The sequence below is a fragment of the Oryctolagus cuniculus genome, chromosome 6, assembly GCF_051225735.1.
Source record: "Oryctolagus cuniculus isolate XC-2025 breed Fujian yellow rabbit chromosome 6, ASM5122573v1, whole genome shotgun sequence".
NCBI classification, from domain to species: domain Eukaryota; kingdom Metazoa; phylum Chordata; class Mammalia; order Lagomorpha; family Leporidae; genus Oryctolagus; species Oryctolagus cuniculus.
In genome coordinates, this window is record NC_142872.1 from 14,827,822 (window position 1) to 14,842,977 (window position 15,156).

Here is a 15,156-nt window from a genome sequence, read left to right on the forward strand (position 1 = left end):
AGAAATAAAAATGGAGATTACACAAATATGCAATGACTTGGGTATTCTAAGATATTAAGCCATATAGATTAAATTAAAAATGCTTTAATGAGATATTGTGTATAGATGCTACTTAGCATTTTCCTATACAGAATCACTCTTTCTTTTATTTAATAAATATAAATTTATAAAGTAAAAAAAATGGAGATCACATTGATTGGATTTCAAATATCACTCCAACTTCTATTTTTGGAATTGATGTAATTTGATTGTAATGTGAATGTATTACTTTTGGTGTGTGCTTGTGAATTAATTAAAAAAAAAACTTTATTTGAAAGACGGGGCATTAGAGAAAGAATGATTGATTGATTGATCTAACATTTGCTGATCCACTCCCCAAAGATCGACAAGAACCAAGTCTTGGCTAGGCCAAAGCCATATGCCAGGAACTCCATCTTGGGCTCCCACATGGGTGGCAGGGTCCCAGGTACGTGGGTTATCTTCAGTTGCCTTCCCAGGTACAATAAGAGGGAACTGGCTTGGAAGCATAGCAGCTGGGGCATCAAACTGTATTCTGATGTGGGATGCTAGTGTCATTAACAGCAGCTTAAGCAGCTGTGCCACAAAGCTGGCTTCTTCTGGACTCATTTTTTAAAATAGTTATATTAAAATATTTGTGGCTACATTTAGGAGAAGTATTGTTCCAGTGTCTATTTTTAAAAATATCTTTGGTTTTGGTATCAAAGTAATTGTAACCTCATAAAATGAATTGATTTGGGAAGACTTCATGTAGAGTTGTCTTCTTTATTAAATGTAGATTTCATCAGCATGGGTTTGATTTTGTGAGAATATTTTGTGTCTGTAGTCTATATATAGTAGATACAGGGTTATGAAGGCAATTTTTTAAAAAGATTGATTTAATTTGAAAGGCAGGTTAGAGAGAGACAGACAGACAGACAGACACAAGTCTTCCATCTGCTGGTTCACTCCCCAGATGGTCGCAATGGCCGGAGCTGGGCTGATCTGAAGAGTAGCCCGGAGCTTCTTCCCCGGGAGCTTCTTCCAGGTCTCTGTTGTGGGTGGAGAGGCCCAAGGACTTGGGCCATTTTGCACTGCTTTCCCAGGCTATAACAGGGAGGTGGATAGGAAGTGGAGCAGCCGGGACACGAATCAGTGCCCAAATGGAATGCCAGCACTGCAGGCGGTGGCTTTACCCACTAAACCACAGTGTTGGCTCCTGAAGGAAGCAATCTTTTTAACGTGAACTTTGATATTATCTATGTTTATAGTGACTTTTTGATTTTATTTAAATATTAATTGGCACAAATATATTCAATATTCTTCCAATCTTTTTTAAAAAGATTGATTTGAAAGGTAGTGTTCTAGAAACAGAGAGCAGGGGAAGAGACGGAGAACTTCCACCTACTGGTTCACTCGCCAAATAGGTGCAGTAGCCGGAGCTGGGCTGACCTGCAGCCAGGAGCCAGCAGCTTCTTCTGGGTCACCCATGTGGGTTCAGAAGCCCAAGGTCTTGAGCCATATTGTGCTGCTTTCCCAGGTGCATTAGCAGGGATCTGGATCAGAAGTGGAGCAGCTGGGACTTGAACTAGCACCCATTTGGGATGCCAGTACCTCAGGCAAAGTCTTTACCCACTGAGCCACAGTGCCAGCCCTTTATTTTAACATCTTTAAAATCTGTGTAAGATGTGTAGCAATGTTCTATCTTTGATTCCTGATATTGGTAACTGTGTCTTGTCTTTATATTCTTGGTCACTCTTGGTACAAATTTATGATTTTTATCCATCTTTCCAAAGAACCCAAGTTTGAGCATCATGTTTTCCATTGCTTTCTATTTCACTTATTTCTGTTCATCATTATTGATTTCTTTCTGCTAGTTGTTGGATTTATTGTCATCTTTTTTCCATATTTTCTTAAAGCAAAAATTGTATCATTGACCCGAGTGCTTTCATTTCTCTAAGTATTTAAAGTTTCTTCTGAGCATTGCTTAAGCCATGTCCTATAAATATTTATGTGCTATGTTTTGTGTTTATTCAAGTCAAAAATATTACTTTTCCCTTGAGATTTCTTTTTTGGCTCATATGGTTTTGGTTATGTTTCACAAGCTTTTTCTTTACTTTCATCATAATTATTTTGAAATTCTTCTCTGAGGGTTACCTGGTCACCTCAGCACCTTCTTTGAGAAACCATGTTCCTCTTGTTCCTGGGTGTAAAGTTTTCTTGATGCTTTATATGTTCCACAATATTTGATCATATGCCAGTCCCTGAATTTATGATACATTTTGATCAAATGACACTTAGTAAATAAGAGTGGCCGTTAAAAGGGCATACTTCTGTCTTGCTGCTAGGGTGAGTGCCCGAATCCAGCCAATCTGTCGTTAAGCTCAGTTGGGGTAGTGTTGCAGCTTCAGCTCAATTTAGTTTATTATTGGCTTCAAATGGTTTGAGGATGGAGTCAAGACTTTTATTTCTGCAGGGCTTGAGATCTGAGCTCTGGCTAGATTTTAGACATCTCTTTATGCTTTCCATCCTTAAATGCCAGCTCCCTCTCTGCTTTATAGCCTGGCTGACAGCTCCGTGGGCCTTCAGGGACTTGATTTTTCCTCTCCAGCACTTCCTGACTTTGTGGGCCTTGAAAGACTTCTCTCCACTCTCTTCTCCAGCTTCCAGCACCTGGCTATCAGTGAAGGGTCAGGGCGCCTTTGAGGTTCTCAGTCCTCCTCCTGCCCTGCCCTCAACCTTCAGCTGCCAGCTGCTGGGCACTCTGAATGTCTGAGTCAGTGCGGGCCTCTCTGGCTGCTCTTCTTGCTCTCAGAAGTCACTAATAGTGACTTTCCAGGGTAACCTGGAAGGATTTCTCTTAACCTTCCTCTTCCACCAAAAAGGCTTCCATTGAGTGCTTTACACACTCATGTGGGCTTTTAGGGAAGAGTCACTGGGTAGGTGCCGACTTGCTCTGTGGCCAGTGATCCTAGGCATCATCATCCATGCTGTCTGCCCACAAGACCACTGGGACTTCATTACCGTCTTCTCTGGTTCCTCCCTGCCTTTACCTGTGATGGATTTCCTGTTGTCACAGTGCTCCCCAAAGCCAAAATCACACATAGGTCTTGTTCTGCTAGAATGGGTCCAACACATAACTCTATGGAAAATACACGATTCTGATTTCTAAAACATCTAGAGTTTTGTTGCTTACACAGCTTATTGGCGTTGGTAGGAGAGGAGCAAGAATATGTGTGGCTCTATGCACCGTAGTTGGTTATGTGTGACCCACTGGAATTTTCTATGGAAAACAGAGGTAAGCTAATCAATCATTTTGTCAAAAATAGATAGCACAGAATTATCTTAAACTCACCTTCCTAATACATACTTTGGCTGTCCACTTGAAAGTTTATACAAATTGACTTTGTTCCCACTGTCAGCTGCTTTTCATAAGACATTCTAAAAAGGCATTTAAAGATAAGAATGCTTGAAAACAATAGCATTTGTTGTTGTGTGAAAACTGCAAAAAAGCTGAATATCTAATAATTAAATAGATTATACTTCATTCTCACACTAAAATATTTTGCAGCAAAGAAAATCAATTTTGAAGGGAGTATGGCAGCATGCAAACATGTTCAGATTTAATCTTTCCAATGGTATTTAGTGAGCAACCATTTTAAGTCCCAAATATTGTAGCAGGGGCTGACTATAGGTAGGCAAGTAAAATATACATGGTTTCTGCCTGAATGGAGCTTTTAACCTGGTGGGAAAGACAAGTAAGTCAACAAATACATAATAACAAACTTTGATGTGATAGGAATTTAATGAAAGGAGTACACATTACTAGTATCACATAGTCCCAAAGGCATCTGCTAGTTAAGGCCTCCATGGTTAGAGATTTAGTCCCATAACGGAAGGCATTATTACGTTCAGTAGGTGGAAGCAACATGTATGAAGACTCCAAAGAGGAACTGGCTCTGCAGGTGGTTTTGAAATATTGGAAGGTAGGATCAAAGTGCAGTTGACCAACAGGGAACCTGTGATGTAAAAGGGACCTGTTCATCCAGTGCTTTGAAGGTTTTACAAGGTTTTAAATTGAAGGAATACAGATTTGTGTCTTACTACAAGTGTTTACATTTATTTTGAATATGATATGGTTTATGTTACCACAAAAAGGTGTTTGTCTTCTGAGTAGAGAAGTAATGCAGGAGAAACATATGTTAGGAAACCAAAAGGAGGCTACCTTGTAGTCCAGGATAAAGAGTGGGACAAACAGTTGGCATTCTGTTTGTGCATGTGGCCAGATCTGAAGCCTGTTTGGAACATGGATTGGGTAGGACTTTCTGGTCATTTGGATGAGGGCATATGCAAGTCACAGCTGAATTCCAAGTTTGTGGATTATGGAGAAACTAGTGGTGTTATGGGTAGAAGGATGGCCAGCAAAGGCAACCTCTGTTCTATGTCTCACGTGAAAGAAGAACTTCCAAAAAAAAAAAAAAAGAAAGAAAGAAAGAAAGAAGAACTTCCATGCAGACAAGACAGTGAGCAAAGCAAGATTTACTTAAGTCAGAAACCTCCTGCTGAAGCAGCCTGGAGTGGGACTCTAAGAGAGGTAAAACCTGAGGGACTGGTGCAAGTGGGGTTTTTAAGCACAATTTTGGGGGAAAAACCCTGGCAATCAGCTAACATTCAGTTACAAGGCAGGAACAAAACCCATGGAGAGTCCAGCTTTGGAGTCCTGTCTGTCCTGTCTGGCTTGTTCACGATAAGACTGAAAAGCCATCAGAAGGTTGGAATCTCCACTCCCTTGCTATTTTGTGATAAGATTGGGAGCTCCCAAGGAGTGGGATAGGCACGTTCTACCTTGCTAAACATAACTTTTGGGAAAGGCAAGCATTTTTACACTCTTCAAGGAATTCCCTTTCCCCATTTTCCACTGAGACCATCCTAACTGCTTATGGACCTGTGTGACTCCTCACAGGGACATTTGTAGATGATCATTATCTACATCACCAGACTTTTTTTGTCTATTGCCTCTTATAAGGCTATTTATGTGGATCAAAACTTGGATCAACTGGATCAACAGAGAATCACCTGGATTCTCTGTCTTAGAGGATCAAATGTGAAGGTAGCTGAATGAGCTCCTCCTTTCTGGAGATCACGTGGGAATGAAGTCCCCATTCTTAGCTCGCTATCAGCCAGCATCTGCCTGCATTCACGATCATGTAGCTCCTATGACAACAAAGCCCCAGGAGCATAGTGTAGTCTCCTGACTCCCCAGGTATCTCTGGCTCTTTGTCTAATCCTCTCTTCTACTTTTAAAAGCTTCTATGATTGTACGGGGCTCAGAGCTAGTACAGGATGCTATTTCTTAAAATCATCTGCTTAGTAAAAGGAATTGCATCTACCAGATCCTTTTTGCTATGACTTGTGACATAGTCAACAAATGGCACAGAAGCTGGGGGCAACATGGTGCCTACCAGAGAGATCATCCCAGAATATATGAAAAGGAATGAGAGAAAAGGAATTGGGTAGCACAGACAGACATCCAGAAGGCAGAACCATCCACAAAACACAGTAAGTGCCACCTGACATGCCATTTCACTCACTGTGAAGAATGAAGCAGCTAAGAGAGGTCAGGATCTCATATCCAAACATGCCCAAAAGAGAAAATGGGCGCAAAGACCAAGAGTCTTAAAGTTGCAATCAGCTTTCAGTGGCAGGCAATTTTTTTTAATGAGTTGAAAACAAAAACATGAAAGTTCATAGATCAGGTAGGGAAAATGGATGTCTGAATAGTCCATTCAAAACTGGGGAGGAAGGGAGAAAATGTATCTAGTATTTAGTAACTAGTCATTCATTGAAATGTTAGGTAAATTAGACTTTACGGAAGGAAGGAAGGAAGGGAAGGGAGGGAGAGGGGGGAGAGGGGAGGGATCCCAAAGGAGGATGTTTCTGTGAGCCCAAGATGCTGGTTAATTAAAATGCACGCGAGGCTTAGGAAAGTGCAGGGAACTTGATCAGGCTGTCTGGACTCACCTGGCGAATGCCATATGTGGGGCAGGGAGGAAGAAGAACAGACTTGGGAATGCAGCCTCCTCAGGGCGGGTGTGCATTGTGATTTTAAGAGACTGCACGCACTGTTAACACAACTACACTAAAAGCACCCCCAGGGTTGTGCGAATAGCCCAACTCCCAGGCCACCCACTTCTGATGTTTGCAGGTGACTTCATACTCTGGCTCTTTCTTGTTTCATCCAGCTGTCATTTGCATTTTGGAAAAATTAAATGACGCCAGGGAAAATAAACTAAAGTTCCAATTGCAACTTAATTTGGGGGGAAGAAATGGGAAACTTTTGAAAAAAATTAGAAAATGAGTGTGTAGACCATTTTCTTTTTCCCTGTGAGGCTGAACAATATGACAGCCAAAACCCAATTTTTAAGAAGCACAAGAAACAGGAAGTAGGGGTTTAACCTAGTGGTTAAGATGCCCATGTGCCATATGAGAGTTTGATTCCCAGTTCTGGCCCCTGACCCTGGCTTCCTGCTACAGCACAACCTAGGAAGTGCTGGTGATGGTTCAAGTAATTGGGTTCCTGAACCCATTTGGGAGACCTGGGTTGTGTTCCTGGCTGCTGTGAGCATCTGGGGTTAGAAAACCAGTGAATGGGAGCTCTCTCTGTCTCTGCCTCTCAAATAAAAAAAAAATTATGTGAGGGGAAACAAAATCCCATATCATCATTCTTGAAACTAAGCCACTGCTTCAAGTTAAGGAGTGCCAGACACGTAGAGAATGGGTTAGACAGAACAGGATGGACACAGCGGTTACCTTCAAGAGAAACCCTGTGTTGGTGCCGAGGTTGTCGCTTGGCCTTTCTGAGCCTGCTGCACGAAAGTCATCCTCAGTAAATGACGTTGCAGGTTTCCGCAGAGAACTGGAGAAGCAATGGATGCAGCGTGGACTCGAACTCCTTCACCACCAAAGTCCATTCCCTCATCTCAGAGTCTGCTTTCCCATCCCTTCGTGGCACTTCCAGGTCTCGGCATCGCAGAGGTGTAGGACTTCATCCTTGGGCCATGTCCCTTCTCTGAGTAAACTCCCTCTGCAGAGGGGCATGCTGCCCCAGAACTTCAAATCTCCCCTCCGAGCTGATGTCGTGTGGGCTGTTCCTCTGAGTTCCAGAACCCCGTACTCGGTCCCCGGGTTAGTATCTCAAGGCGGCTGTTTCATAGGCACCTCAAACCCAGCGTGGCCGAGATGGCACTCCCAACTCATTCGCAGCCCAAACCGCTCCTTTCCAAGTCTTTCCCTCCCCAGTCCAAGGCACCCCCGTTCTTGAAAGTCCTGATGCTTGTGCTTGGCTCACTGAGTGTGTAGTCTACCCACAGTGTTTGTCCTCAGTGCGTCCGCTCCTCCTCTGCTCCTTAGGTGACCACAGTAACCTCTCGCTTCCTCTTTCAACCATGCTTCCCACACCTTCCTTCCCAGGGAGTCTTACTCAGGAGTCAAGGGAGCGGGAGATGGGAGGGGTGTGAGTGGGAGGGAAATTATGGGGGGGGGAAGCCATTGTAATCCATAAACTGTACTTTGGAAATTTATATTTACTAAATAAAAGTTAAAAAAATAAAATAAAATCAGGCAGATGAGGTGATGCGCCGGCTGTTCTGCAAACTCCGCAGGCCCCGTCTGCTCCCAGCCCTTCCTTCCTCTCTTCCGGCTTCTCTGCTAAGATTTCCTAGACTGAGTAACTTAAAAACAGAAGAAATGGATTGCTCATAGCGTCGGAAGCTGAGAAGTGCAGGGCCAGGACACCAGCACCCTGAGTGTCTGCTGGGGCCCAGCTTTCTGGTTGCTGCTGGCGACTTGGTGCTGTGTTGGCACAGGGTGGGAGGCCAGGCAGCAGTCAGGGGCCTCTCTCCTAGAGGGCACTGATCCCAGACCAGAGGGCTGTGTCCCCCTGACCTATTGACCTCCTAACCCCTTTATGTTTGTTACTAGATTTCCACAAATGAACTTTACGGGGCACAAGCATTCAGAATGTGGCAGCTTTGCAGCCTTCCAGAACAATCTGTGTGGAATGCTCTTCGGCCAGGTATCGATGCACTTTGTATCTCTATCTCGCTTGCTTTTGGTGTCTGTTGCCAATGCCTTCTCACCTACATACAACTTTTCATCATTTCTTTCTCTTTAGTTTTCTTCCAGCAAGGGTCACTTTTAAGACTTTTGTATTTATTGGGTTTATCGTCTGCCTGTGCTAGTGCAATGTCTGTTGTAGTTAGTGCTGTAATGTCAGTGTTTAGAATAGTGCCTGATACACACAGGGACACAGAAATTTTTGAATGAATGAATGAATGATCAGCTCATGACTGGGAAGAATAAGGGCTGAACAGAGCCAGGCATGGTCAATTTGTTGATCTAAGCTGACTGTCAGGGAGAGCAAAGGAACACACGGAGGCCATGCTGTTGAGGCCCTTGGAACTCTCGGAGCAGAGGCGGCAAGATAGGAGTGCGACATAAGGTACCCCATGATATTTTCCCTGTTACCATGCTGTGAATTAAAAGCCAAGGTAATGGTGTGCTTCTAATCTGAGACTCTCTACAATAGCTGTCTATTGATTGCAGCCTGAGGGTCCCTCCTAGCCTGCAACCTCTTTGCTGCATGGCCCGTGAGATACAAATTGCTCTCGAAACAGGAAGAAGAGGAAGAGCAGAGAGTTTTCCTGTTGAAATCCCTAAGCTTCCTGTCAACAGGACACCTCGCTTGTTCAGTTTAATTTCATTTAATTTTTCCATATATGAGATACCGTTTTTGCCATGCCAAAAAGCAAAGGAAGCACACACACGCTGAAACACACACACACACACACACAAACATCTTTGGAATCAAGAGTCATTCTGCGCCCACCCCGATCTGAGCAGAAAAGCTCAGCCTCTCCCTGAAGTGTTCTGGGCCTGAGCAAGGAGCAGCAGGGTGGAGTCTGTGTTTGCCTTTTGCCTGCAGGTGGAGATACCAGGTGCTCTCGAAAGGGCACTTTGAAGACTGGGCTGCCACTGGCATGCATTTGGGAAATGGTGTCTGAGACACAATAATAGGGGCCCTGGCTTAAAGTGCATGACGGGATCACAGGAGCACATCTCGACTGCGTGTTCAGATCTGATTCAGAGACGCACGTCTTCTGATCTCCCGAGGGGCGAGGCCACCCCGGCACAGAATAGAGACTGAGCCTCGCAAATAGGGTTACGGACTGCACATCAGACGTAATGAGCGAAATCGCTGTGCCAGGCGCTGTCCGCGGCTCAGGGCAGGGCAGATTGGTCAACAGATGGGCATTGTTTTCCTGTAGAGGACTGGGGCAAGGGCAGAGCATGTGAACACCCGAGGAGGGCAGGATACAATAATTGAATTAACCTTTGAGTTTTGGCTGTGTGTACAGTCAAGGCTCACAGCCCACTACCCTTATATTTTTAAAAGATATATTTATTTGAAAGGTAGGGCAGTAGAGAGAAAGGGAGAGATGCAGAGATAACTTCTCTCTGCTGAGTCCCTGCCTCACGTGACTGCAATGGCCAGCACTGGTCCAGGCTGAAACCAGCAGCCCAGAATTCCATCCTGGTTTCCCACGTGGCTGGTAGGGGTCCAGGCAGTTGGGCCATCATCTGCTTCCTTCCCAGGTACTTTAGCAGGAAGCTGGATCAGAAGCAGAGCAGCCAGGACTTGAAACTGTACTCCAGCGTGGATGCTGGTGTTGAGAGTGGCCGTGAACTTGACATTCCACGACTCTGGCCTGCCAAGCAGCCCCTATATTTTACATGTTGTCTTTGCATGTGCCACTTTCCTAATCAAATTTAAGATGCTTCACCATAAACAGCATGCAATAAAATTAACAGATATAAACACTTAAAATTGTAAAAGGGAAAAGAAAGCAAATACAAAACACTGGAGGCCCAGGAACAGTTGTAATTAACTTTGAAATTTCCTGCAGAGCTTGTTGGTAGCCAGCTGCACTTTTCCCTGGGAAAGGCACTCGGGTCTAGCATCTACTCATCTGCTGTAAGCCATTCACCAACCACCGTGGAATGTGCTCTTCCCATTCCTCCCTGTAGCCAGTTGCCCAGGAAATTCATGGTCTGGTTCCCTCCAGAAATGACCTGGCTTTCCAATTAGAGCTGCTTCTCTGGATTCAACAGCGCTGCTTTTGCCAGTGAAATGATTGGGAAATGGGATGAACGGAGCCACAATTGATTTCAGATGGCCAAATAATAAATGAGGAGATGATCGCGAGGGGATATTCTCACACAGTTGGGGCTGCCCTTTGCTTCTCATATGCTCCCGATTCTTCTGAAACTCACTTACTGCTTAGAGATGCTCTGTATGGATTGTTGTTGTTGGATTTGATTCCCTTCCGCCATTCCTCTGCACTTTAATTGGGCTGCTATCTCACCTTGCACGTCCTGTTTGCGCAGCCCAAGTGTTCTGCCTTCTCTCCTGCCGGAACAGAGATGGGTGAAGATTTCTTTGAAGTCGTTGCCTCTCCCACGAGAGTGTACACACCACCTCGTTATCAGAAGCCTCTGTAGTGCACCTGCAGCTCAGCCAGGCAGTTAACCCGCAGTGCTGAGGGTTTTGAGCCTTGTCTTTGTTCTCTAAAATTGTGTCTGATCTCATTAATAGATGACTCCATGAAGGTAGATGCCAATAATGCCAATATTTAACATTAGAAATCATCCCAGATTAATGCTGCTGCTGTCTAAGGATTGTTTCTGGGGACCTGCTTATCTTCGCAGTAGTAGGAACTCTGGGACTCCCAGACACTGCCACGCAACAAGTGGGTTTCAATACCACAAAGACTTCTCCAGCGCTAATGTATTCAGGAGTGAACCACGACATCCTCCACCTGTGTTGGCCTTGTTCAGCGCCTCCTGCCCTGAGATTTAAGTTTGCGTCTGTTCCTCCAAGAACACCATATCCCACCTACAGAGTCAGACCCCTTGCAGAAAGCCCTGGTTCCCAGACTTCCTCCTCAACAGCCTTGCTCTTTGGTTCCACATCTTTTTTTTTTTTTAAAGATTTATTTATTTATTTGAAAGTCAGAATTACACACAGAGAGAGGAGAGGCAGAGAGAGGTGTCTTCCACCTGATGGTTCACTCCCCAATTGCCCGCAATGGCTGGAGCTGTGCTGATCTGAAGCCAGGAGCCAGAAGCTTCCTTCAGGTCTCCCATGTAGGTGCAGGGGCCCAAGGACTTGGGCCATCTACTTCTGCTATCCCAGGCCATAGCAGAGAGCTGGATCGGAAGAGGAGCAGCCAGGACTCAAACTGGGGCCCATATAGGATGCCAGCGCTTCAGGCCAGCGCATTAACCCGCTGCGCCACAGCGCCAGCCCCTGGTTCCACATCTTGCTTGTCTTGGATGGATGCCAGTGTGTCGAATGCTTGTTCTGTGTACTGTGAATGTGTGTTCTGCAAGGTAACCAGGATGAACATTTAGAAATGCAGCACTCCTCAGGGAGCTAGCATCCATGTGCCACTTACAGACACACAGTATTTAAAATCCACCAGTGACTGACTTTGGTTCTATAGGTCAAGACCAGACTCTGAACATTTTACTCATAGCCTCTGCCTGTGTCAGCATCTGTCTGCATCTCAGTCCTCCCTGAGTGCATCCCTCAGTCTCCCTGCTGCCCCGTCCCCAATCCAGCAACGTTTCTCTAAGTCCTTCCAACATGCCATTCTTGTTCCACTCCAGGACCTTGGTACACACTGTAGCTCTGCCTAGAACACTTATCCCCAAACCCAACCCTCTGTAAGGAACTAGGGGAGGCATCCTTTAGACCTTAACTAAACGCCCCTGCCTCGGGGAAGCTTTCGGGCCATTGGGGTGAGTTTCTTTGATGCTGTCACTGTTCTCCCTTTAGATCACTTAGTAAGATTTGTCACCTCCTTATTTCTACCAATAGTGTGATTTCTTTTTTTTTTTTAGTGCATAAATATTTTATTATTTTAAATTTTCTCTTTGAATTTTTATTTTATTAATTTAGTAAATATAAATTTCCAAAGTACAGTTTATGGATTACAATGGCTCCACCCCCCATAACTTTCCTCCCACTCGCACCCCTCCCATCTCCCGCTCCCTCTCCCATTCCATTCACATCAAGATTCATTTTCAATTCTCTTGATATACAGAAGATCGATTTAGTATATATTAAGTAAAGAGTGCATCAGTTTGCACCCACACAGAAAAACAAAGTGTAAAATACTGTTTCAGTACTAGTTATAGCATTACTTCACATTGGACAACACATTAAGGACAGATCCCACATGAGGAGTAAGTACACAGTGACTCCTGTTGTTGACTTAACAATTTGACACTCTTGTTTATGGCATCAGTAATCTCCCTAGGCTCTAGTCATGAGTTGCCAAGGCTATGGAAGCCTTTTGAGTTCACCGACTTAAATTTTATTCAGATAAGTTCATAGTCAAAGTGGAAGTTCTCTCCTGCCTTCAGAGAAAGGTACCTCCTTCTTTGATGGCCCATTCTTTCCACTAGGATCTCACTCATAGAGATCTTTCATTTAGGTCTTCTTCTTTTTTTTTTTTTTTTTTTCCAGAGTGTCTTGTCTTTCCATGCCTAAAATACTCTCATGGGCTCTTCAGCCAGATCTGAATGCCTTAAGGGCTGATTCTGAGGCCAGAGGCCAGAATGCTCATCTCTGCCCCTGAGACTGTAGACAGCAGCTGTAATGTGTGATCACATCCCAAACCAGAGTCTAACATTGTATCTGGTAACCATTGTCTTAGTGTCTAGCACATGTATGGTAGGAGTGTTCAAATAAATCCCCAGTAGACGATTCTCTGAAGTCTGCTTGGGCGTTTTTAGTGTGCCTGAACTGGGGGATGAGTAGTTTGAGGTGGGCAGTGGGTGATCAACACTGAAACAGCAGTGTATTTCCTTTGGGAAGAGCCCTCATGGTTGAGGAATTTCATTACATGGAGACATCACCTTAAATCTCCCTTTACTGGCCCAGATTTTTCTGAAGAATAGCAGAGATGAGATGTTGTCTGCACTTTAGAGGTCAGTCCCTCAGATATTGGAAGCATTTCTATTGTTGTACAAATACGTTAGGAGCTACACCCAACAGCCCCAGATCGTGTGTTGGTTTTGGTTTCCAGACCCTGAGCTACTTCTGTATGGACACTGCTTGGCCATATGTCTCCTGCAGTTGCTGCCCAGAGCAGATCCAGACTTGGAACTATCCTAATCAATTCACATTTCAATGATGCTGCTCCCTTCTTACTTCCAAACTGGAAAGTCACATGATCTCCAAGATTACATCAGCTGTAGAGATACTGGGTCACAAAATTGGCCCAAAGAGTTTTCCCGCAACTAAACCTCCTACCTCCTTTCTCATGTAACTCCTTGTATTTGTTTTATTTTTTCTAAATATAAGCATGCATCGTGTATACGTATTTTGTATTCTACTTTGGTCATCCAAGAGCAAGCAGCTTGTACAGGCTTTCAGTCATCAAGACATTGCATGAGCCTGCTTTCTGTGTTAATCATAATGCTTCTGGATTTTTCAAAGGTTTGATCCAGAGAAGTTGCTGTAGGGAATCAGTGGGATGTTCCTATTAGAAAGCTGGCATTCACTGGACAGTGGACATTGTGTTTGTATTTGTTCAAGAATGCTTTGAGTTTATGTAGTTGTCTTTAAGCCTGTTTGTTTGTTAGAACTGCAAAACATTAGGATGTTTCCAAAGTTCCAAGGAAATCGGGTTACTTACTCGGTCGCAGTGGGATTATCATCATGGGATTTGGGAAAGGGTTACTTTAGCTTCATACTTTCATTTATTTTACTTCTTCATCCTCTTCCAAAAGAATAAACAGCATTAATTATGCCTGATGAGTGTCAACAAAGCTCCCTTCACTAAACACCAACTTCAGGGGTCAGAATTCACTCTGCTCTGCATTCTTTGAGCTGCTCTGCCTGCAGTGGTCCTTGACTCCTGGTGCTAAGCTCTGCTGTATATCCTAGTCTCTGCAGGTGCCCACTCTGCCTTGTCATAGAATTGAAGTGGGACTGAAAGTGACCACCAAAGTGAGTTAAGGGATCCTTAACACAGTTTCATCTCATGGCACGGTTCACAGTGATAGTTGTGAAGAAGCCACGGTATCCACATCACACAATTTCTTTTAAACCATTGTAGTGATTCATTGTTCCTCTTATCGTGCTTGAGAATTACAATCTTTTTTTAGGAAGACGTTTAGTGTGTGTGTGTGTGTGTGTGTTAATATTTCTTTAATTCTCTCCAGGAAGAGCATCCATAAGTCACTGTACCGCATGTGGGGTCCCATGCTGGAGGCATAGTCGCCAAGGTGGCAGTGTTGAGGTGGTAGAACTTTGAGGCAGAGCTTGGGGAGCCATAACTCGGCCCCCAGGCCATGGCTCTTGGAAGAATTCATGCTGCTCACTTGCAGTCAGGAGTGGGTTGGTAGGACAAGGTCAAGTTTGGCTGCTGCATTAGTCTGGCTTCCTGTCTCAACTGTGTGTGCTCCCACCAGTGGGAGGCCACCACTATGAGCTCTCACCAGGGTCCCAACAGGTGGGGTTGCTTAGTGTTGGACTTCCAGCCTCCAAAACTGTGAGCTCAATAAACTTGTTTTCTTTCTAAAATGCCCAGCCTCCAGTATGTTGTCATAGCATCCAGAAATGAGAAAATACAGCACATAAAGTGGTCGGATGGTGCCATGGAAAGAAAGTTGAATTTGGATTCTTCCACCCCATGGATTTGTGTGACAGTGCAGATTCACTTCACCTGTCCGGACCTCAGTTTTCTCCTTGGAAATCGTGTGGATCTCAACGACCTGTTGAGAGATAAAGTACTGTCTGTAAGAGCAGTGTGAGAAAAATAGTGTGCTGTGTTGATGTAAGATGTTAGGAAAACGTGAGACTTCCTGCCATGAGCGAGGCAGCAAACAGCTGGCAGAACCCATTCTTAGCGACTGAGAAGGGATCAGAGGATGCCACTGGCTTCCAGCTGTGCCACGGAACTCAGCACCTGCGAGTTAGCAGAGCTCGCCGTGGAGCTCCCTGGATGGGAAGGGTGAAGAAATTATGTGGATCATAGAAGGGTGCAGAGCCCGTGGACTAGAAACACGGAAACGGCCCCCTCCAGA

The 15,156-nt window shown here is 44.6% G+C and overlaps 1 protein-coding gene across 13 annotated transcripts in view; it reads left to right on the forward strand.

Moving 5' to 3' along the window:
• The window catches only part of LOC138850130 (uncharacterized), a 311,379-nt gene that overhangs the window by 120,511 nt on the left and 175,712 nt on the right, over positions 1–15,156 (forward strand). For 3 of the 13 annotated variants that reach the window (XR_016235264.1, XR_016235260.1, XM_089334893.1), the window contains one exon: positions 7,978–8,071. The exons of 9 other annotated variants lie outside the window; for them this stretch is intronic. Coding sequence is in view for 1 of the 4 variants with exons in the window: in XM_089334893.1 (XP_089191019.1) it covers positions 7,978–7,991 (14 nt within the window). In the remaining 3 variants the exon portion in view is untranslated. Of the gene's footprint in view, positions 1–6,899; positions 7,518–7,977; positions 8,072–15,156 lie in introns of those variants that run through there. One more of the 13 variants, XR_016235257.1, reaches the window with a different exon arrangement.